The sequence below is a fragment of the Lissotriton vulgaris genome, chromosome 10, assembly GCF_964263255.1.
Source record: "Lissotriton vulgaris chromosome 10, aLisVul1.2, whole genome shotgun sequence".
NCBI classification, from domain to species: Eukaryota; Metazoa; Chordata; class Amphibia; order Caudata; family Salamandridae; genus Lissotriton; species Lissotriton vulgaris.
In genome coordinates, this window is record NC_141698.1 from 370,572,100 (window position 1) to 370,597,647 (window position 25,548).

Genomic DNA, 25,548 nt, shown 5'->3' on the forward strand with positions numbered 1-25,548 from the left:
CAACATATGGGGAGATATCAAGTAGGCCCACATCATTTGGACCCGTTGCCCACAAAGACGCAGGAAGAGAACTCAATTCCGGTGGGAGCTTATCAAGGGACAAGTACATGGGAGAGACAACCCTCTCTCCTAACGTAAGCTTTACACCCGCAGGAGAACAATACAAAGTCGCGTACAAACGTTTAAGCAAATCCAGGCCCAGTAGATTTTCACCACAACCTGTGGTTAGAATCAATGGAGCTTCTAGCTCACGTGGCCCAATTTGAAGGGGCAAAGGGCGCGAAACTGGATTGCTAACGGGGGCGCCAGAGAATCCAACGGAAACATTTGTTAAGCCAGACAAAGGTGCGCCAGGGAGTTTCGAATGCATGATAGAACTTTTCGCTGCACCAGTGTCCAACAGAAAAGGCTCAACGACGCCCGATGTAGCAACTGCGACGTAAGGCCCTCTCTGATCAACCGGAACTGATACCACTCCCTCTCCTTGTCTATGGCTGTCCTAGTAATTACAGTCGTCAGTTCCCTGATCGACGTAATAATCATCTACATTATACTGCGCAGATCGTCCTTGCGATGATCCACGTTGATCGAAACAATTATTAGAATTGGATGAGTTATCTGAGCGATCATTCTGAGCACCACGACCTCTACCACGTGATGCCTGCTGCGAACCACCACGACCTCCTCTAGATGAGTTACCATTGTTACGTTCATTCAAAACAGGGCAATTGAATTTAATGTGTCCCTCCTGTCTACAATAAGCACATTGATTGTACCCTAACGAGGATCTTTGGGAGGAGGAGTCATTACGAGTTTGGGATCTGTTCGATTGCGGCTGCGATCTATTCTGTTGTGAATTATTTTGATTAGAGCGTGGAGGATACGCTTGCTGAAGCAGCACTTTAGTTTTTAGCTCTTTCGTCTTTTTATCAGCACGGTCATTCTCTTCTTTCTCTCTGTTCTCATAATATTGTGCCGTAGCCAATATCTGAGCTGAAGTAGAAACGGCCCATGCACTTTCTGAATTCCTCAATTTATTGCTCAAATCGGGCAGTAAGTTCGAAACAAATTTATCCACGAACAACCTTTGACCACCCTCAGTGCTCATATCCTGACCACTATGATCAATAAATGCTTCCTCGAACCTCGTAAAGTAGTCGGAAACACTCTCGTCCTTCTTTTGCTTACAAGCTGACAATTTGTCCCAGTTCACCTTCATAGCTGGCATAAGAGTTTTCATTAGCGTTATAATTCTTTGGGGAAGATCAGTAATCAGCTGGTCGGGTTTAGCACCACCAACTTGTCCGGCATCTGCCGCTACAATGGCAGCCCAAGCACCACCTAATTCATTTGGATGGTTTTCATGGCGAATCTTAGCCCATACCGGCTGCGGTACGACATTGCCAAACAACATGTCGATATCGGCAAGATTCATTATCGTAGCATCTACGAGCTGCGATAATTCTTTGTAATACCCTGCAGGATTTTTGCGTGGATCAGGCAAAGATTGCTTCACCTGTAACACTTCCGATCGCTTCCACGGGAGATGTATCCATACTCTCTGGAAGAACGGCAAGATCGGAGGAGCAGCTGCGGGGTTACCTGGCATCCAAACTGGCGGAACTTCCCGCATAGGATACTGACCAGACTCATCTGGCTGTTTTTCAATATCCTCAACGAACAATGCATGAGGGATTGGAGCGGGACGAAAAGATAGCAATCGCTCAACAGCACGTCGAACGTTGGTATCCACTATCAGCCCATTTGCGAACTGAAGCTGAAGATCAGACAGAGCGGTGAGCACCTCGTCAGGCGCATCGGCCGCTATCTGATCATGAAGGAACTTACACATTTCGTTGAACACATATCTCTGGGTAGGTATATTAAATTGACAAAATGTCTCGAGGACAACACGGGGTGGACTTCTAAGAGGATTTACCATCCAACCCATCGCCATATTATATAGCGCAACACGTTCTCTGTTTCCAGGAAGCTGACTACGTCTCTGAGGACCATCGGAACCAGCGGACCCATGAACAGGTCCGAGCGAATGAAAGAAGCTAGCCGCAAGAGGAGAATTGCGACTACGAATAGAGGGAGAGGAATAAGACACAGGACTAACAAGAGAAGGAGTAGAAACAGTAGCAACAGCAGGAGTTAGCAAAACAGGAGCAGTAGCAGGAGCAGTAGCGGGAGCAGGAGTATGTGGAAGCGGAGGAGCAGTAGGGATAGCAACAGGCAAAGGAGCAGGAACAGTCGGAAGGGCAGGTGCAGGTTGAGGAACAGGCGGAGGAAGAATAGGCGGAAGAATAGGTACGGCAGGAACCACAGGAGCTGCAGTACCCTGTACATACGGAGGTGGCGACTTCATAAGATAAGACATTAAAGGATCCTCAACTGGCTCTTCCTTCTTTTCCGACTCCGTAGGCAAAACGGGATAACATTTATCTACGGTCATACGCTGTAGTCTGTCAAACACTTCCTTATCCTTAACCTCCTTATCTCGCTGAAATTGCTCTGCTTTCTTCACTATGGTAGCAACATTGTCTCGCTGATTACGTTTAGTCTGTCTGATTTCTTTCTGTCGGGCTTCTTTACGCCACAACCGAAAGGCATCAAACATGGCCGGCCTTGACTTTCTTTCAAACAATTTAATCTCTAGATTATCTAAGATCGGTGCCTCGAAGCTACCATGTGGTGGCCAGCGAAGGTCACCATCTTTCTTTGTATATTTGATCCAGTAATCATTAAAAGTAATCGGGCCTAGCCCATGTTTACTATAGAGCTCATACGTGGGAGTTCCAACCGGAGGTATCGGACACGAGTCCTCCAGTCGGGAATCCGTACCACAAGGCCTGAAACAACTAAACAAAGTACTACGACCAGGCATCTTGCACACTAGCCGAGTTTCACAAACTTCAAGGGTTACGGGATTTACCAAGTCCCAGCAAAGAACAAAACCCTCGGTTTTTGGCGGCTGCAGTCGTCAAACAATACAACAAAGTACGCTAGCAAAGTGTCACCGACAAAAACACTCACACAGCGTTAACAACAAAAACACTCGCTAAAGTGTCAACAACCAAGAACTCTGGGAGCGACCCACAAATACTTAACTCAAAGATCGATGGCGTCACCAGGAAGGCCCGTCAATCGTCTCGCTATACCAAGGTCTACGCCAGGCGCCAAAACAGGTCTACAGTCAGGGCAGCAGTCCGTCGCAGCCGTCAGAAGGCGGGAATCTTCGCGGGAAAAGTCTTCGGGCCACTTATTTCGACAACAGGATCGATGAAGCGGAGTGCACCTTCCCTTGGAGATTTCACACGAAGTTCCTCACGATCGTCGGGCTTGGACCGGTACCACTGATGCAGCCCCACGTTGGTCGCCAACTGAAGGACTGGGTTCTTTAAGACCCAGCGGTGCCAGGGCACAACACCTGAAACCTTCGTGGGTAACCTGCTCCGGCGTACGAGTGACAGAGACACGGGACACTTCCTTCGGCGTCAAAGATTCAAGGTTTATTTGCTGCAGGGAACACAGATATCACAGGAAGTACATCGAGTGTAGTTCGGGGAGACTGCTTCAAATTGGTTCTGTGGATCGCTCCTTTTATACAGTTTTTACCCATAGAGTTACATTGAACACAAAAGTTTACAACCCGGTTCCCACCATTATCCCCCAGAGGGGTCGCTTTGGTCACTTTGAAACACATCAGGTCCGGAACATAAGTGCGGAAACATTTGGCGGTTCCCAACTGTAAAAACCCATCTTCCCAACATTAGTGCATTCCAATCGGCAGTAAAACAGATCGAAATAGGAACAAAGACTGGTGCAGAGGAAGACGGAAACAGTGGGGAGATCGGAAAGGGTGTAAAAGGGGAGGTATCGGGAAACACGAGATACAGGCATCAAAGGGACGTGCCTAATGAGATGCACGGCTGAGACAATAAGTCCGTGCGGCAAGATGAACCTCCAGCGGCGCCATCTGCCTTACAGTAGCATCCCCCTCGTCATAAAGACACTTACAAAGAACATGTGTCTTCCGCAAATATCTTGGGAGTCCCAGGGTCGCGAAGCGGACAACGTCCGTTCGCTGGCTACTTGAGGGCAAGAGACAAAATGGATGCCGTATCTAAGATGGAACCCGTGGGTACAGATGAAAAACCCACATAACAAACGAACGGTTTAAGTTAGTACAGCGAAACTGCGCACACTTACTAAACTCGTCATTTGCGGTTCATAGATACCAGACTCGACCATATTCGTGCGAGTCCAATGCACCACTTACAATTGTCACGGAACCTCACTACCCATGCCTCAAGTGTAAAGCCTGTAGGAATAGCAGAAAAGTGTCTAGTTACCAAGTACCAGGGATGAAGGAACCTAAGAAGATCAAAAGTTTAATGAACTGTAACACAAGCCACACGGTGTACTGTCTTGTATGCCCATGTGGCCTGCGTTACATTGGGAGCACCACACATCCAACTAAGATTAGGATTTTGGAACATCTCAGGGCCATTCAGAACAAGGACCCTACATATCCAGTGGCGAGACACTTTGAGGTGTTTCACCAAATCAACAGAGATCTTCTCAGTTTCTACTGTATGGACCAGGTGCCTGCAGATATAAGAGGAGGGAACAGGTTACTCAAATTACGAAAGTTGGAATCGCGACACATAATTGAGAACCAAACCAAAAGACCAGGAGGTTTGAATAGCGGAGAGGAGTTAGCTTTCCATTTATGAATCTCCCTGTCATTGAGTGTAATACTGTGCGTAATGAACATATTCTGGGTTTAAGCTCATCCAGGGCTGAATTATTTTTGTTTGTTTTGAAAATGTATATATTTTTAAGACGCTTGCAACTGTTATTTGTGTTTGCCCATCCAGGGCGCAATGTCAAACAGTGAACTGGATTTACCACTTAGTAATGGTGGCTTCTTGGAAGGAAGAAATGTGTCCTTTATTTATGTTAATGAATGGATGTATTTAAACTCTGCCTAATGGTGGCGCCTGCCTCTATTGACAAAGGCGGTAGCCGAAACGAGTCTATGCGTGTGTTAGCCCAATAAAGATTATTGGACTCGTCCCTGCGAGTGCTGTGTACTTTCTGTACAAAATATAGCTTAGGTCTGGTGGACCAGTGTGGTGTCCGTCACCCCACCTGAACAGCGCTGGTCGCGAGTGAGGGGAAGTTGACGGAGAACGAGCCTGCAATATATATATATATATATATATATATATATATATATATATATATATATATATATATATATTGCGTAGTTTCCGTATCCAAACCAAAACCACAATCCAAGTATTCAAAGACACGGACACAGACCACAGTTCTAGTGCTTCTTGTTTAATTCAGTGCATGGACATCATGACGCGTTTCGGTCCCGCCTTGGACCTTGATCACATGACACAGTGAAACCGATTACATTGGTTTAAATACTTTACATGGATTGATGACGTCAGTAAAGTATGATTCAAAGACATTCATAGACATGGAAGAGTTCTTTTAAACCACATCATAGCAATAGGTTCATTTAAATATACTGAAACCCATTAACAATTAATAAATAAGTCATAATTCACATTTGTAGAATAAAACCAATGTTTAAAAGTATTTGGTGTAGTGTAATAAATAAATAAATAAACTAAAATAAAGTGCAAGTGCGAAGTGCAAAAACATTACTTTTTATGCAGCGTAACAGTCAGGGAAGATTGGTCCCAATCTTATGACTTCGATGAAGTATTCATTTGGTGTATAATATTATAAAGGAAGAATGACGGTATAAATACCCGAAAATTCAGCATTTCTTGTGAGATCTATATATTTACATAAGTGATTGGGGCCCCAATACAATTAACATTATATGTCGGATGAGGAGTGATCGGCCATGACAGTGGAATAGTACCCGGGGAACAGGGCACAATTAGTGATTGGATGTTAGATATAGTGCCCCTAGTGACCCAACCAGATCAGTTGTTATGCATGTAATATTGTCATGTAGTGACAGATCCGACTTACAACGGTATATGTGGTTATTTTCAAGCATCATAAATATTAAATATTAAATATAAAGATGTCAACAGAAGTATATATATGTGTTCAAAACAATAATATAATAATTTGTAGAAAAATATCAAATGCCAGATAAAATTCATGTTATACATCCTACAATTCATATAGATATAAATATAAATATAAATAGATAGGATAAAATTGCATACATATTATATAAATAACCATAAATACGTCATAAATACCGATTGAGATCATTGCCACATAGATAAAAGTACATATTTAAAATACATCTGTTTTCTGGAGCTGTCACTATAAGAGGTGTACATTTTTGTTTGGAACAATTGAAATCAGACAAAACAGTGTAACCTGAAGACCTATAATAGGGGGGACTAGAGGCATGTGGACAAATCCTCTGTCATATTCAAGCCGGCTGGTTGTTTAGTATTAAGCTCCAAGATATATCTAGTTTCTAATTGACGTAGCTTTTCTTCTCGATTGCCTCCCCTTCTACTTGCTAATACTGAGTCAATTACATAGAATCTGAGCTCCCTGCTGTTGGATTTGTGTGTGGATTTAAAATGCCTGGCTACTGGATATGTGTTGTCCTGATTAGAGATTGCTCTTAGATGTTGTAATATACGTTTGTGTACCTGGAGTTTTGTACTTCCAACGTACAGAAGATTGCAGGGACAGGACAACACGTAAACAGCGAATTCAGTCTTACAGGTTAACAACTGTTTGATTTTGTGTTCCTTTTGGTCAAAGGGTGAAATATACGTTTTAGTGTTCACACCTTGTTTACAGGCTTTGCATACTTTGCAATTATAGAATCCACTGTGAGTTTTTAACCAATCTGTGGATTCAATTACCTCAGGGCTAGTTTTTATCAGCTCGTCTCTCATTGAGCGTCCTCTACTGTAGGTGATTGACGGTCTCTTGGGTAGATTAGAACCTATTACTGGGTCACTCAATACCAGTGGCCAATGTTTTTTTATTATAGATTCAATCTTCCTATGCTGTTGGCTGTATTGGATCACTAGTCTAAAAGAGTTGTCCTTTTTAGATAGTATGTTCACAGTAGTTTCATTGCTGTTGGATATTTCCAAATTGCCCTGATTGTTCCTGCCTGTTAAGAGCAGAGTGGAACGCTGTTTAACCATGGACTTCCTGATGGCAATATCAATGTGTTTGTCACTATAGCCTCGTTCTAGAAATCTAGTTTTGCTCTCTAGTTGTGCTTTCAGTAAGTCCTCATCTTTACTATGTATCCGCCTTAACCTGAGCATCTCCCCATAGGGGATGCTGGTAATTAGGTGGTGTACATGTGAGCTTGTGGCATGGAGTGTCGAGTTTACTGCTGTGGTTTTCCGATGTAATTTGGTTTCTATTCTGTTTTGTTCTGTATAAACCTCTGTGTCTAGAAATGTTATTGATGTTGGACTTATGTTTGCTGTGAAATTTAGATTTAATTCATTTGTGTTAATACAGTGCACAAATTCATTTGCAGTCTGCATATCACCATTCCAGATAACAAACAAGTCATCAATAAACCTGAACAAGGTTACTACATGAGTAGTCATAGCCTCCTGATGTTCCACCCGGAGAACCAGCTCCTCCCACCAGCCCATGTGAAGACACGCATAGCTGGGGGAGAAGCTGGCTCCCATGGCGACACCTCTAAGCTGTTTAAAAAGTAGGTTATTGAACATGAATATATTGTTGTTGAGACAGAATTCTACCATTCAATTAGCATATTTTTATGCTTTTGCATGTTACCCATCGATTGTTCCAAGTAGTAGTCAAGTGCCTTCAAACCGTCAGTGTGGACAATACTAGTGTATAGGGAACTGACATCAAGCGCCATTAACAAATACCCTGGTTCCTATTTTAGATCTTTAAGTTTCCATAGAAAGTCACTAGTGTCACCAATGTATGACGGTAAAGCCTTGAAATGTGTCTGTGGAAAGAAGTCCACATAATGAGACACATGTTCCAAGCAACCCTTCCTGGCTGAAATAATTGGTCGCCCTGGGGGGTTGCTTGGATCCTTATGGAGTTTGGGTAAAAAGTAAATGGTAGACACCACAGGGAAAGTGTTTTTCAAAAATTTAAACTCCTGATTTGTTATGAGGCCATCGGATTTCCAATGTAAGAGTTTCTTGTTGAATATTTCATACATTTTTTTCAAATCAGTAGAATTATACCTCATGTAACAGTTTCTGTCATTGAGCTGGCTGAAAGCCTCCTTGGTGTACATCTCCTTAGTTAATAGTACAATGTTGCCACCTTTATCTGATGGTCTGATGACGATCTTGTTGTTCTTTTTGAGTTTGGACATGAGAGAAAAGTATTCAGTTTGTTCTTTTTTATATCTTTTTTTCTTTTTGTGTATATTGACATTTAGGGCTTTTATTTGATCTGTGACCTGATCATAAAACAGGTCGATAGAGTCCTTCATCATAATGGGATTGAACGTGGATTTGGGTCAAAAGGAGTTAGGGGACCTCTGATGTTGATACTCTGTGTTAGGTAACTCGCTGTTATCCACAGGGTCAAATTCACTCCTTCCTGGCATTATCCCAATTGAACCATCATCCCATAGGTCCTGAATTTCCTGTTGTAAGCTACTCCCTATTTGGGTATCAGTTTCGGAGGTTGGAATGTCTGTGCTTGCAGAGATCGGAATATTTAAGTCACTCTTTTTGTTTAGAAGGTGATATTTTTGCAATTTCAGTTTCCTCGTGCCCTTAAAAATGTCAAGACGTGTTTTTGCATGATTAAAATCATTTGCAGGGCAGTATGTTAGGCCTAGACTCAATATATTCTTTTCATTATCACTAAGTGGTATTTGGGATAGGTTTACGATAGTTTTGTTGTTACTCCCGGCCACACTGTTGTTTATTTGCCCTTCCCTCTCCAGCTTCCTCTTTTGTTGTAAGTTGCTTTTGTTGCGTTTGGCTTTGCGTCTTTGTTTGCGTTTCCAGTTCTTGTTTGGTTGTAGTTCACCCGTTTTGTGCGGGGTCTCAGTGTTAATTTGCGGGCCTCGCATAAAAAAGCCAATTCAGCGTCCAGAGTGCAGATTGGGTCAGTTACATCAGCGTTACCCCTTGGTTCTGGGTCGCTTTCTGCCCCCGAGCTGCGACTGGTGAGTGAGGTGCTTGATGACCCTGTTTCATCTCTTCCAGGTCTTGCGGTGGCTTGAACATCTTTTCCTGTTTTTTAATTTTTTCTTAGTGCTTCATATTTATGGGAGAAGGTAAAAATTTGGCAGGTTTCGTAATTGGTTTTATCCCGAAAGAACTTGTATGTTTTGCACTCCTTTATTTTTTCTTCCTCCTTTTTGAGTCTTGACTTCATTTCTGATCGTAATTTTGTTTCGTCATCGGGTTGATTCAGGGCTTCAATTTCCTCATGTATTTGATCAATCTCCTCAAGTAGTTTAGCACGATCGATTTCTGCATATTCAATCAAGATTTTCATAAGACGTTTGGATGAGTCGAGGTTACATTCCGCCCAAGCACGCATCATTAGAGGGTTTGGCTCCTCATAGCTTGGCGCCAAAAGTATTCTAAGTCCCAGAGGGACTCTGTCCACATCTAAGTACATTTTAAGTGATCGTGCTTCCCACCATTTGCTTTGCTCACTGCTGCTTTTTTTCTCAAGTATTTAAAATTTTTCTTTTAAATTTGTATTAATTGTCGATTCTGTTGTTGTCGGGTTCCCCCGTTTGTTACGCACTGCAGGGTCTTGTTTAAACATTAACAATGCTGCCTGTTCTCTTTCGTTCACTGTGTCAGACGCCATAGCACTAATAGTTATTCAATCACAGTGCTCGCGAAGTTCTGCGGAGGTGGTCAATACTCTCCCTTCCTTCGCTCGTTGCACTCCTCTCACCCCTTATTCCGCTAAACAGTTAGTACCTGGGTCTCCTTTGGAAGTTCCCGACTCCTTCGAATCTGGTTCCCTCCAAATGGCCCACTGCACGTCGCTGTTGTCCGCGGTTCACCCGGTGGGGCTGTTGCGTTGCTCCTTCCGGAGTACAATCAGGGTTCTTCCCCAGAGGGAAGAGCAGGTTTCTTCCATTTGCTGCAGCCCAAATCGAGAGGGGGTCCGTGGATCGCCGTAGAGAAACTATCACCGGCTTTAGGATATCGCGAAGTTTCCGTATCCAAACCAAAACCACAATCCAAGTATTCAAAGACACGGACACTGACCACAGTTCTAGTGCTTCTTGTTTAATTCAGTGCATGGACATAAACAAAAAAGTTGTCCCATGAAGATGCCGCACACGGAAGGGATTTCGCACACGCTGCCGCTGGCAGCAGCTCTCACAGCATTTCTGTTGCTTATCCAAAAGGCCATATGCGTTGTAAATTCACCAGGAACATATATTATTTATACCAGTTAATTTATACCAGTATACTAGTTTTATGTAAACCCACTTCCCCCATTCCCATTTTCTACTCTATATCTTTTTCTTTATAGGTATCTAGCGACCTTCAAGGAGCTTGAATAAATGACGCTTCCTTTTTGAAAAAAATGGCATACTAGGAAATACCTATATTGCTCATTACACAAAGAGACGTCCAAGGTCTCTCCCCACCCTACACTTTGGTCCTGAAGAAAGCCCGATTGACCTACTGGCAACCAAGGGCTGAAACATGTCGACCTATATCACGTACTACAATGTGAGAGAATCATAATCACTCTCAGTCACTTAACTTTGTTTTATTGTCTCTAAAAACCAGAATCAATAAACACTCAAATCTGGGAAGAAGAGATTTTTAAACCTATTCACCTCACCAAATCACGAACACATCACTGATCACTACTGCTCTTAACTAAGGGTATAACCTCCTGGTGGAGGGTGCAAAAACAACTTAACCCAATGATTATGCACACACGTGTGAGGGAAAGCGGAGAACCAAGATATACCGCTTGAGCTGCCATCTAAAACGTGCATGAGGGTTTTTTATTGGGACTAGTAAGAACGAACGCTGCATACCCTAGTTATGCAGGACAAGTGATCCTTTTTTATTGATTATATGATCTGAAACCTAAGGAAACTGAAAGGATCATGTTTTCCTTCTCCCCCCCACATTGATTATTGAACATTGTTGAATACAACCTATTTGTACTTGACACTGTTTTATATATGCCATTCAGGTCTATATTCTTAACCTCAGTATGGTGACATATTGTTGCTTGTGTTGGTGGTTGTTTGGTGTGCTCAGTGTATCCTCTTGCTGAACAAGCATTTGTGCTTTATGCTCATTTGTACTTGGACTTTTTCTACAGCATGATATTGGATGAATACTGTTGATTTTCTACATGTAATTTGATTGGATTTGCATACGCGCAAATGACATTGAGCAAAATTGGTCACAGTTTCTAACGTTATTTGCATAATGCTATACTGTTGCTCGGTGCAGGATATTGCACTTAGGGACCATTCAAATCACAATGAATCATCTTCTCTCCACCATACCCGTACAAATGCGGATCAGGAACGATGTGAGTCAGATGCATCATCCTCCACGGGCTCCAAGTAAGCAGCCATGCTAATGCATACCCTGTCCAAGACAACGCTCTTGCCCGATAAACATGACCATGCCAGATACCTTGCCAACCTGACTGACTGTTGCACAGGTGGCCAGAGGAATCTCTTGAGCCGAATACCCAACAATAAGCTTCCAAAGAAAAGCATCTGCCCCATGCTATGTTTTGAGTGAACATTCAAGAGCAAGACACAAACAAACTGAGCACCTGCCTATTCATTAGAGAGCGAAAGATACAAATTATGTGTGCCACTCATGCACACACGCGCAGACAAACAAAACACGCTACCCATCAGCTTTGGGGATCACAGGCTGCATGGGTATTGTGATGTGTGCTTATCTGGGATTAATGTCTTACTTGTCTTCTGTTCTAACGTCCGGATATCTAATGGATTAGGGCACTGAAAAATGCTTTCTTCAAACAGCGTGTTTGTTTGTTTTTGGGCGGCCCTGTGAATAAGGCAGGGTGGTTGTTATTTCTATGGATGGATATTTCTTGTGTGTGGTGGAGGTGGTTCATTTTGTCTTTTATTGGTTAGTGTTAATAGCTTGTACTTAATGGAGTTTAGTATACTATGATTCTTGTACCTTATAATTTGATGCACGCAGTTGCTTTTTCCTGTTTTTGGGTACGTGCGGTACATCGATTGATGTATTCACTTCTACTAGATCTTGTTGCATGCCGTTACCTTCACTTCTGATTCTTTGTTATGTGTGGTTGTTATACTCGAATGTGTTTGCACTATTTGTCGTTTGTGTCTCCTTGTACTATTTGTGGTTGTATGTAACAATATCAAGAACAAGAATATAAACCTACTGATAAACTGAATCCACAATATCAGCTACCAAAATATCGTTAAGGTAATCATGCAACTAGAAGTATAGAATTGCGTATTTTAAACCCACATCTACATGCCTCGAAAGTAAGTTGGCAGTCAATATTGTGGAGTTGAAATAAGTGCATCTCATTTTGAAACGATTATGTTATGTTAATACATCATTGTTGGTTGGTGTGTGTGTGTTTTTTTTTTACTCTTGTGAGTTTTATGTTGATATTTGGTTGCGCCTATGTGGTAACTGCACCCACAGTTGATTTTAGAAGGCAGTGCTTTTGCCTAGAATTGTTTTCTGTACTCATTGACTTCTAACAGTGTCTTTTTGGGCTATGTTGGGTATGTTGGGCCAGTTATTTTCCCCTGATGTTGTTTGGTGTAGTAGTTATTTGTTCCTGTGGCTGTGGGATACACTGGGATTGGCCTATGATTTTGTGCAGCTATTAACTGAAGAACAATGTTTTCATGTACAGTTTCTTTAAGTTAACAAAGATTTACCGTCATACTAAAAAGCTTTGTTTTCTTCTCATTTTGCAGGTGGGTCTTTCTGAGGACATGGTGAAACGTTGCGTTCAGCAGCTGGGGTTGGCACTGGATTACATGCACAGCAAAAACCTGGTGCATCGGGACATCAAACCAGAGAACGTACTCTTGTTTGACCGGGACTGCCGCCGGGTCAAACTGGCAGACTTTGGCATGACCCGTAAGGTGGGCTGTCGAGTAAAGCGCATCAGCGGCACCATTCCATACACAGCTCCTGAGGTTTGCCAAGCTGGCAGGGCAGAGGGCTTCACTGTGGACACCAGCATCGATGTGTGGGCATTTGGAGTGCTCATATTTTGTGTTCTTACAGGTAATTTTCCCTGGGAAGCAGCCACACCCTCAGACACCTTCTACGAAGAGTTTGTGCGTTGGCAGAAGGGGCGTTTGGTGGGGTTGCCGTCCCAATGGAGGCGCTTCACAGACAACGCCTTGCGCATGTTCCAGCGTCTCTTGGCACTGGAACCTGAAAAGCGATGCCCCATCAAAGAAGCCTTCTACTTCATGAAGTATGACCTGATGTCTGAGGTGCGGAGGCGGCCATCCTATAGATCGCGAAAACACACAGGTGACAAGATGTCTACTACGTCTCACCGCCATGAGACTCCCACCTCCTGTGCTCCCACCCCATTGAAAAGGACCATCCTTACAGAGGGCAGCGGGCTTAGGTTATCACCCGCCACTTCCGATGTGGGCCTTCCTTCCCCAGGACCTAGCAGAACTGATGGGCGGCAGGACAAGGGTAAAGGCCAAATGGTCCTGGCTACAGCAATAGAGATTTGCGTTTAGCCTGAAAGTAGCAACAATATGGATTCTAGTAACATTCACCAAGGTTGACTGTGACTTTTCAGAGCACATAGGAAGTGATGTCACACGCAACTTGGCATCATGTTGCGCATGTCCACATGTGGATGTCAGTTGGGGCCAGTATGCCTGCCCACAAGCAAAAAATGAGATTTCTAAAAGCAAATTGAAGGAATGTGTAATAATAATGAAAACATTGCCGTGCTTTTAAAAATGGAATTCAAGTGAACATGTATGAATGGATTTTGGATCTGTAGATTATATTTCAGTAGCATTGTAAGGTTGCTAGATAAGAACTAAGATTTTAGGGTAACCGCATTGATTATTAATGTAGTAGGAATTTAGTGCTGGTGTAATGCACAATACTGATAAAGTTATAATGGAAATACCACACTCGTCCCCAGAGCCAGTAGCACACAGGATCTGGCAGTGCCAGCACCCCACGGTAGGTCACCCATGTGCCTCAATCTTGTCTCACAGGGATCAGCCTGTCTCAAGAAGATCTTACTCTCTTTGCCATTCCCTTCATCGTTTTGTCTTCTCAACCTCGAGGCAGCAGCTCTGAGAAAAATGAATGTTTCTTTGGAGCTGTATGTCACTGTATGACGGTCAACAATAGAGACATACAAAAATATTACATCTATTACATAGCTGATCCCTACATTGTCAATGTAAGTAGATAAAGGAAAATATACATTTACTATTCTTATATCTCCATCTACTTAAAATGACAATATAGTGGTAGACAATATAATGGATGCACTATTTTTGTAATGGGATACATCTCTTGTAATATAGTGTCCCCCACCATGTACGGCCAAGCTTTGACCAAACCCTCAAGGATGATCCTGTCTTGAAATAATGAAGGAAATCTAACCCGCCTCACCCTTTACAATCCATTTCTGATTAAGCTCTTCTTGAATGGCCCTTCCCATACTGGCATTTGATCCAAAGGGATCTCAGCAGCCATGAAAACTGTTTTAACGCATTCATTTGGTTACATTCTGGTGATCGTCTCTATAGAGGTGACCCTCCTCTTTTGGGCACTACAGATTGGCAAAGCCTTTTCTTTGGCTACTCGAAATTTCATCTGCCCACAGAATGCAAATGTGAGAATATATGTTTGTGGAGCAGAAAAGGCTTAAAAAAAGGCTTGTATCTATCTTCCTCCCTCTCGCACAACCTTAAATAAGCTTTCCTAAACTGTACACCTTTTGAATTTGGCAGATATCTGTTGTGAGACCAATAAAGATTCCTTTCTCGCAGCCGAATGAATTTAGACTAAGTTGAGCTATTCCCCATGAGATATAGGCGTTTGTGGTGAACTGTTTTTATAGAATTCAGTTTTGGTGGTATGCTGGGACTCGTCAATCAAATGAGAACCCAAAGTTCACAAAGATTCCCTAAAAAAAAGGAAATATGGCATTGTATTTGATACTGATACTATGAGTAGACAGGTTTATCATTTTCTAAAGGTTATGTGGGAACTCATACAACATAACACAGTTGAGTACTGCGCATGCAGGCCTGTACAGCAGTAAATGAGTTGTGTTGGATCAGAAACCACACATAGTCTTAGTAAATGTGGGACACAATGTGGTATTGTTTTGTGGAGTATTGTTAGCTGCCACTGTATGACTGACCGCGAAAGCTATAGAACTCTCATTGCAACCCCTGATTGTGGGAAGAATCTCTTGTCCTAACACAACTAGATTCCGTGGCCAGGCAATAAGCGACCTTCACCCATGCATACAAAATGTATATAAAACATTTGTATCAGTTTTCTGAACCCACTTTCATTGGAAGAATAAGTCTCTGACATATACATCCCAAAAAATGAAACTGGCACCAATTGCCAAGAGCCTTGTTAAGTATAGGCCATTGTGCCACTGATGTCAAATTAAAACAAACTAAAGCAATTTGTAAACCAAGCTCTCTACATTTGGGAGATATCTTCTAGTAAGTGTTTGCTGAAGCTCACAGTCTTCCCCTGAAATACAAGCTATACAGAGCAAACATTGTTTTTAATATTTGCAGATTCTGTCAGGGAATCCAGTTGTTCATAAGAAATTTGTGGACGCGATGAGATGTGCACCAAGGAAGGTCCACCCAGGTGCTGTTGCCAGAGAAAGGGATGCCATAAATACTGATTGCCATTTTCACCAAACTCGTGCACACTTTCTCAACAAATATTTTTGTCTGTCTCTTCACTGCCCCTATTTGGGGTTCATTATAAGGTTGTCTTGAAGGGCTCGTTAAAAGATAATGGCCTTTTCTCCAACTGTAAAGTTGATTTATATCCCCTACTCTTGAAAAAAAGCTATTTATTTTGTGTTTACAGGAAAGGAAAACCTCTGAACATGACAATTATTTCATACACATTATCAAAACATATTTGATTGTCCATTTGTTTTCAGGCCTAATCTGAAAAATAGGGGATCGGAAACATCCCCCCTTAACATGGAGAGAGCTATTACAGAACTAGCATTACGAAAGTTGTTAAAGTAGGTGCTATGTTACCTGTAGTGATGTATGGCCACATGGGTCACTGGCTGCCTGTCTTTGGTGTAATCACAAATCTGTCATAAAAAGCAATAGCAGTTAGCTCCAGTTGTCATCCCAGACTGAAAATTTATGTTATCAATTGATTCATGAGTGTGTACATACAGAAATGGATTACCGTTCAAGCAGTTTCACAATTTATATTGAATTATTTGTTGTGTTCGATTGAAATTTTGGGAATGATGGAAATAATCTAGAATTATTTTTGGGGGATAGATCACCAGTGACAATACATGTGTGGTCGATGAAAATAACCTAGAATCATTTTGGGGGGATAGATCACCTGTGACAAACAATGTGTGGTTTTGTGGTGCTTTCCTTCCGACTTGCTTTTAGTGTCCTTAGGATTTACCATCATAACTTGACTTTATTTATCCTTTTCAGTGGGAGTTTGTTTGAGATCACATCTTGAAGTGTCTCGATTAGACAATTTACTGAAGATCGCAGGCATTCTGCTCTTTATAGACCAAACTTCTCATATTTCTTGTTCTACAGCCCTGTCAGGGTCAGTGGTAACATGAATGGACTGGTGCCTGAATGCTTTTCACCAGCTCTTATCCGTAGTGATACTGGGATTGATCCAGGTTTGAGAGCAATGGGACAACCCATTGACTATCAACAAAGGCAAGGCTGAAAAATGTGTCACACAGCCAGCCAATCCTTGACCAAGGCAGTGGATAACAAATAATATGGCAGAATGAGAATACTTAAGGTCAACAATCATGCCTAAGTCTTAGTTTTTTTATAAATGTATTTATTTTGATTCCATGTAATTTATTTTTGTGTTACTGTGTATTCTCTGTGTCTGTGATGTTTTGTCATTTGTGAGTGTAGATGCTAATCCCTTGTAGCCACTATTTTAGAGTTAAAAACTTGAAATCAGGCATTTAGTCTCTTTTATAAGGTAGACTTTGACATGATGCATCTACTTTTGTCTGAACACCAGTTAAATGCTTAACTTATGTGGTAAACCTGTGCTAGGTCTACCACATAACATTTCTTATACTGGAGCCTAGAGATACATAATGTATGTAGTCTTAGGAAGAGAGCTCCTTGCCCATCAATACCTGTCACTTACTTTGATAAACCATTGCAATTTAAATGCCTCATTTAAACGTAGTTGTCTTGTTCGTCCATCCCATAGCCATGACAGACATAACTCTGGCAATGTATTTTTAATGTTTACATCCATCCATCTAAATTCACTGGTCAAATGTGTGATAAGCTTCAACAGCACACTTCCTTGACCCTTTGGTATCTGTTAAATATTGTGGCGCCTCAAACTTGTGAGCCAAAAATGTCATATGGAATCAAGGTTTTCTCACTTGAGAATCCATGAAGAGAGGACCGTGATACAATTTTCTGTTCATGCCCTTATTCACAGCTTGTAAATCACTCCATAGGACATGAGTAGCAAAATGTATTCAAGGATTTAATTACAATTTAGTGAAACCAATAGTAATCTGATTCTTACCAGGTAGTTTTATGCAAAACCTCCTGCATTCAAATATTATGTTTATATGTTCGCTACTGATTTACAGAATGGTGCTCAGGTTGTCAGTCCTGGGACATCGAAAGATGTAGCTAGGATTTGAACCTGTAACTTTCAGGTTTCTTCACATCCCTCATCTGATGCTCACATTGATATGATTCTGATAGCAATAGCAGATAAAACAACATTGAAGTCATTGACAAGACTGCTATAAGGACCAGCAGGAACCAAAACAAGTGTTAAGAAATGAAGGAGAAATGTCTATAAGTTACTACGGCTGGTACTATCCAAATCACCACACACTAATACAGCGACTCTTATATCTTTTGCTCTCCATCAGTCTTATATCTTTTGCTCTCCATCATTCTTTAACAGTTTTGACATATATATTTTTCAAAATCTGATCGGCCTTCCCCTAAAGTTTTATGATGACTCACACAGAGTTTAAACAAGAAATACAATAATGTTCAAATGGATTGTGAGTAAATGCGGGTGACCAAGAGAAAATTACTGCACAACCTAAGACCGGGCACAAATCTCTGGGACTCCAAACCTTTAGTGTTTCAAGGTACAATGAAATATGAACGAGTGAGAAGTCTTCAAAGTGGATAGTAATTGAGGTTGTGTTAGAAGTGTATGATGTCAGTGATGTGAGGACAAATGAGTTGAAATTGTTAAAAATGCAATTGATTACTTTATCATCAAATCAAACAAAAGCTGGCATGATTGGTTTTCTACAATACCACCTCACCCTTCCTGCTAATGCGAGGTGAGGATGAATCGTGGCATGTGAAACTCAACAAATTAATCCGGTAAGGTTGCCTCTTTGGAAGCACTATAAGCAAATATGTAATCCCAACATTTAATCTGGATATGTTAGGTCCCAGGACCATTTGTAGCACAACATTAACTCTGGGTAGATGTCCTCCTTAACGCCATTTTCCAGTGTGGATGTCTCCAACCCTAGGGCAGCCAGAGTGCTGACGATGAACGCATGGCCTCAGACAATAAATGGTGGTTGGTTGTACAGCATATCTGTTTCAGATGCTGACTGAATTAACTTGCACTATTGTCAGTAAAGGAAGAATTTCTGTGATTGGTGTGGTTAATGCTAACATAACAGAAAGGCAGATGTGAGGGTCAGTTAAATACTCAGCTTGTCAGAAGTGCCCACTGGCAATCTAGTCTTGCATCACAATGGGAAAGGGGTATCCCAATCTGCTGCTCTAATACTGCTAGAACTTTTGGGAACATGCAGAAAGATTTTCTGTATTTGAATAAGGAGATTGACCACAATGTGGTAGGTGAACTCTTGCTTTCGCCTGGGTAAGAGTCGAGAGCCGAGCCTAGCTCTGCCGATCATATAGCATAAAGGGCTACATTGTTCTAAAGCGAAGGTGGCTTACAGCTACCGTGGTTAGACTGTTCTCGCTGTTCAACAATAACTGATCTAACAGTGTGTAAAAATGAGAGATCGGCTGCCAAAACAACATCACCAGCCTCCCAACATGCCCGGACATAGACAGCTAACTGTCAACAAGGTGGGTAAAAGCCAAGGGAGAACCTATCTCCTTTATATCGCCTTCTCCCACCCCAAAGGTTCAACTCATTGGAGAGCCAGAAGAGCTCTGAGAACTCATGCCTGCAAGAGACAAGATTCCCCGTCACTCGAAGCAACCAAATTGCTTCGTACCTGGGTAGGAAGCAGGATCAACACTAACTATCTTCGATATCAACATTCCCTGTGCAGTGGTATAGTGTTGTCCAACACCCCAACTCCACTCTCAACTTAGGGCCAGTCAGTTCCTCACCCATGGACCAAAAGCTCCACACACTGCTGCAGAACTGAATACCAGACCTTCTGAGTGGCTTGAAGATGTTGGGGAATCTGTGTAGGCCACTGCCCTGCTGTTCTCTAAACAAGGACCCAGAATTTGCAGTTTTAGAATTGTAGGCGTTGCACTGATGTAGACATTTAAGCAGTGGCTTCTCCTTTGCCTTAGGCCCCTTATGTCCTTGATCTCTTAGTGCAATAATGTAGAGCCGGAGAAGTAATAAAACTTGTATTGCTGTTGTTTTCCAAACCTTCCTGTATGAGAGGGTTCTTGTCACAGATGTTACCTCAGTTTTAGTTGAACTGTTGAAAAACCAAGAAATAGTAAAAAAAAAAAATGCAAAAAATATACATAATTGAAGATTTTACTAGTTTCTTTCTTAAAAGAGTGGTTTAATGTCATATGGATGCAGTGGTCTTTTTGTCATGTCTGTTTTAAGTATTAATAAAGAGAGTGGAAGACTACTTCAGTGACTTAATGTTTGTTATACAGTGTGTTTGTTGAAATAAAATGCATGTAACAATTTTGTTTCAGAAAGAGACTCCAACATAGTTTGCAAAACCAAAGAGGTTTGTCAGGATGTCATCGCCACAAATGTCCTCACCTGAGATTTCTCCAACTCAAATACAGTTTTTTGCCTTGTTACCAACCTCTGGAATATTGTGGGTCCAGAGTAGTTTGGCCTGTCCACTCCAACTGTATATAAATAAGTAGTGTTTTACAAATAGGCGGTTTTGCATAAGTAGTGGTCCATCTACGGACATCCATCTTGGAACCTCTTTTGATTATTTCTCAAACTCCATCTTTAAACATTGCTAGTATTTATCGAAACTCCATCTTAGAACTTTGGTTCGTTTTGTCCCAGACTCAATCCTAGGACTTTTCTTTGTGTTATCCAAAAGACAGAGTGTCCTCTGTGAAGACACTTTTGGGTAACACATACAAAAGTCCCTTCACATGGGACTTATAAATAATATTGAGTCTCATCCGTAACTTCACCTGTCCCATATGTTATTGGGATTGCCTTCAAGGAGTACCATTGAGTGCATAGGAATTCTTAATTTCCTACATACTCTGCTTGAGGGCTTGGTATGTAACAATCCCTTCCTCAGTCCTACCAGTATTTCGGGGGCGCTGGCATGGCGGAATCTGTCCGAAAGGCAAACCCACCTGTGCATGAAGGCATTTTCAGAAAAAATCACGACCACCTTGCGCCTCTTCCTTGTCACAGGATGACTCTTAACCAGAAAATTCATTCCATTGTCTTAAATTGAGAATGTTATGAACGTCTCACTATCCATAAGGATGGCTTAAGAAGAGTAGCAAGGTCCCTATGAATCATGGGTTTCCCTTTTTCTCACACAGAGTAAGGAACGTTGTGTGCCTCTGCACTTTCCTTCACAGAGTTCTTTCCTTGTAAGTAGAGGTAAGTAAGAGATACTCATTTTGTCCCAATTATTTTTTACAGTTTAGGGGACTATGGCATTAAAGGTCTAATTGTATCTCCTGTAGGCAGTCCCTACTGCTTAGCAGCCTTTTGGCAGGGGCACACAATAACATTTTATAAGTATGTAACATGCATGCCGTATGGATGCTACCTGTCCACGGTTCACCACTGTTTCACCCTCCCCTCACTAGCACTTCAACTATCCATGAAAGCAGATCTAGGGATTCTGAGAAGTTTGCTGTGGCCCTTGGGAATTCGTAGGAGCTGCCAATGATTCTATTAATTCATCCTCTCCTTATCCACCAGAGAGTGGAAAACTGAAAGTGCCTGTCATGTCAGTACTTGAGACAGAACCCACAAGGGGATTGGGGGGGGGGTGACTGGTGCAGCAGGATGGTGCTTAATAAAAAGTGGCGGGGTAAGATATTTTGGAGATAATCGCTAGTGTATGCTGCGTTATTATCTTGGAAATAATCTGTATTTTACTCTGTATTATTATATTTGCATCTTAGGATACAAAAGTGGATTTCTGTCCTTGAGACCTGCTGCCTCAGCACCCCCTGGATCATAAGCAGGAACAAATACAAAGATTGACAGTGCTGCTGGAGAAGTTGTACTGCTTCCCTTCCTGCAGGGCATTCCTGCTCAGAATTCCAGTTCAGAACTCAGTGGTTCCTCTGTTAGTACTGGTGTTTCCACAACCCTGCCAAGATCCCTGTTATTCTGGCCCAAGTAGTCGTTGCTCCTATGCTGCCAGATATGGGGCAGTAATACCAGTGCCGCCTGATGGCTCAATGACTGACGAGCAGACTGAGGTGGCTTGTCAATCCTCAACAAATATTTGCCTGGAGTACCTGCCAATAAGCATTCCACTTTGTGTTGAGATTCCTGCTGGATTCAAGTTCAGACGACTAAGAGGAAGAAAAAACTAAGCAAGTTGATGAAGAGGAAGGTCTTTGAAGAAAAGTTTGGAATCGAACGTCTGCCTTTCCCTCCTCTGAGTAGGAGACTTAGGGATCATACGAAAGGGGAAACCTCACTTAAGAAGTCTTATGTAGCAGCTTCACCCACCAGGATACGAAAAGCTTTTAATAGGGGAGGGGGGGGGGCTTCTCCTCTATCTAAATAGGAACAGGTGACAAGTCATCTTGGAGTGAGTACCATCACCTCTACCATATATCATAGCTACACCCAACCTTGTAGCTATGATATATGGTAGCGGTGATGGTACTCACTCCAAGATGACTTGTCACCTGTTCCTATTTAGATAGAGGAGAAGCCCCCCTCCCCTATTAAAAGCTTTTCGTATCCTGGTGGCGAATAATGAGATGGCAGGCTCCCTGAGCAGGACGTTTCCCTGCTTTGTGAATTTGCTGTGGATGTGGGCAAGGTCTCACAGGTCTGGCAGTATTTTGACTCAACAATTCTTATTCTCTACTTCAACTCCTGAACATATGCTCCAGATTGAGGGAGTCCGTAAGCCTGTGAAGTTGACACAATATCTTTCTCCTTGCTTGTGGGCCTTCTATTTTTCCCCATGACAGCAGGGGTTTCAGCTGAGTTTCGGAGGTAGACGACTGGCAGGTTTGACTGTGCCCTTTAACTGAGAGAATAGGAGCCCTAACCCAATACAATAGAACAGGAGCACCACTTAAAGAAACCCCGCCCAGTCACTATAAGTAGAGGGGTAAAAATTACAATTTCTTTGAAATAAGAGCAAGAACAAACAGTACTCCCAAGTTACATCCGTGGATGCTCCATGGGAAAATGGCAGTTTTGTGGGCATCACTTCTGAGATGTACTCAGGATGGATATTCGGTCAGTAGTCACCTCTCCTTTTTTAATGCATTTGTTTCACACTTTCAACTTTAGGCTGAGCCTTCAATTAAAATCATCGATACGCCAATTCTCAGATTAGCTTTTGTGTTTCTCTTGTTCAGGGCACATGACTGTAGCATTATCCTCTGCTCTGTTTTTTTTTTAATGAACAAGATAGACCTATTGCCTGCCATCAGGAGATGAAGTAGTAATGTCTAGATTTCTTACTCTTAATCTTCATTACATCAGTTTCTATTTTTCCTAGTCACAGTCGATAAACCCTTCTAAATGCTTTATTCTTTTTAGAGTTTTATATAGCACGAACTAGACCAGAGGAGATCAGGTATCAGAGCGCTTTACATGAGCACCAGTTTAGTTACACAAGGACACATTCATTTTTGTTAGGCATGGGGAGATTAAGTGAATTGCTCAGAATCACAGGATGTTGAGTGTCGTTGCCGAAACTTGAACCTGGTTATCCAGCTTCAAGGTCGACCCTTCTAACCGTAAGGCTACATTATCTCCCCTACATCCTCTCCCCTATGTCTATAGAAGGCCACATGAATGACTTCTTAACGTCTTATCCCTTCACCTGACAGGGAAGAGTTTAAAGAAACTGTGGTCAAGTGCAACAAAAAAAGCTGATAGCCTCCCGAGGTGCCTTAAAGACTGTGACAAGGCAAAGTGGGACTCAGTTTAATGAAGATTATCAGTAGGTAATCGAGCATTGGCAGTTCTGATGATATATAAATTCAACATTCTGATGATTACCATATAAATAACTCCCCAGAAGTAATCGTATTCTACCATGGGCAGGCCCAGGTCTTTGTATATTATTAAAGCATCTGCTTTAGAGTTGAGTGGTGATTTAAAAACTTAAGAGTTTTGTAGAAAATATGAATCCTATAGGCGACCTCACTGGTGGAACATCCACCACTATTTTAGTCCCAGCACATTCAACAGAATTCATAGGGTTTTCATTTATCCCCCACAACTCTCCATTGGGCTGTGAAAAAAAGGAAAATGGACCCACTAGAAATAGCTTGTGTATTTGTTGATTAGCAGTGGCTGAAAGTGAAAACAGGTTGTCAGAAGAAAGAGGCAATCACAAAGCGAGTGCACGATTTCATCTCAGTTGTCTGAAGTAACCTTCATACAATTCTATAAGTCCTTTGTTTCAGTTCATAACAACTAGTTCTTCCAAGAGTAGAGGAGCTGCCACAATGTCTAGTTTTTGTGGCATTCTGCCACTCACCCCTTTAATAATGGACTCCAAAATGTTATTGAAAGAATAACCACACATTGTTGGAATCCCAAAGGACCCCAAAATAGAGAAGACTCGAGCTAAAATCTAACTTGAAATAAATGCAGAGAGTTGCACAGTAATCAAAAAATCTTCCACCACCGATGCTCTACTTCGCATTGCTAAGTTATTACTGCACTGTTCACTCGTACAGGATCTCCTGTTCCAAACACAGATCACCCAGAAGATTGCAATTGGACCAAGAATGACAGCTTTCTTTAAAACAGACATTGGGAAAGACCACTGCATCTTTTCGCCGTATTGTGTATTAGCTGTGTGAGGTTGGTTAGCTTATAATGTACTTGCACTGTACTCCTGGGGAGGGACTCGACCTCCTCCTCCCACCCTGTTCTTCCACCCTCCCCAAATACAAAGACATCTGTAAATAGTTTAAAATCTCCGATTGTGTCAAGGAGCTTTTTAAATGTCTTATTTAATTATATATTGATGACGATTGCTAACAAATAAAATGATAATAAAAAAATTAATATGACAGTCCGGTCCATTTATTTAATGTTCCAAGCAACTGATTATATCAAGACTTTAAAATGACCCACGAGATTGAACCCTCAAGGAGAATATAGAATTTTGCAAAATTCGATAATGTAAAGCGAAATTGTGTTTTTAGAGTAATGTTTGATTTGCTGGGGTCTCATTAACTTTATTCATGCAAGCACACACTTTGGGTAGAAAAAAGTCTTGCGAGTCCCATCAGAAAACTGGTTTGAGCAAAAAATGTTTCTTGCCGAACAATTCCCCTGTTTGAGAAAGATCACACAAAATTGCTGAATGAAAAATGTGGAGAAAAATTCATGAGTTTCGTATAATCCAACATTCAGAAATGCCACATGTTTAGTTGGGGGTATTTAAATTGTGCACGCTCCTAATCTACATAAATTATATTCAGAGGCTATTCCATGCATCTAAAGTTTCTGCCTAATATTCCTGAGGCTGTTATCTTCCTTAATATATTAGTTCACCTTTGTACATACAGGCTGATTTATATTTGCAATTTGTGATTGTTTTTCTTTGCTGAGCATCTCTAACAGAAATATGGTACACATTTCACATTATATTGTAAACAGAAACATTGTATGGATGGAAATTAAAACCAGTATTCTTCTTGGCGCTTGAGACAGTATAGAGTAGGGAAAGTGTTCAGAATATTTGCTGTGGAAGAAAACTGGACCACAAGATGCTGTGGCGATGAGGCAATTCTTCAAATTACGGAAGTGGTCCTCGAAGGCTATTTTGAAGATGCTTAGGGTTACAGCTGCTTTTAGTCATACATAAATAGGATTCAAGTAGAAATTTGTTAGAAGAAATTAAGTC

General features: G+C 41.7%; 1 protein-coding gene across 2 annotated transcripts in view; it reads left to right on the forward strand.

Annotated features, from left to right (window-relative positions):
• SBK1 (SH3 domain binding kinase 1) overlaps window positions 1-22,194 on the forward strand; it is a 175,774-nt gene extending 153,580 nt beyond the window's left edge. For both annotated transcript variants that reach the window (XM_086941194.1, XM_086941193.1), the window contains one exon: window positions 12,953-22,194. In XM_086941194.1, coding sequence (XP_086797320.1) covers window positions 12,953-13,744 — 792 coding nt within the window. In that variant the 3' untranslated portion in view covers window positions 13,745-22,194. The remainder of the gene's footprint in view (window positions 1-12,952) is intronic.
• The last annotated feature ends 3,354 nt before the right edge of the window (window positions 22,195-25,548 follow it).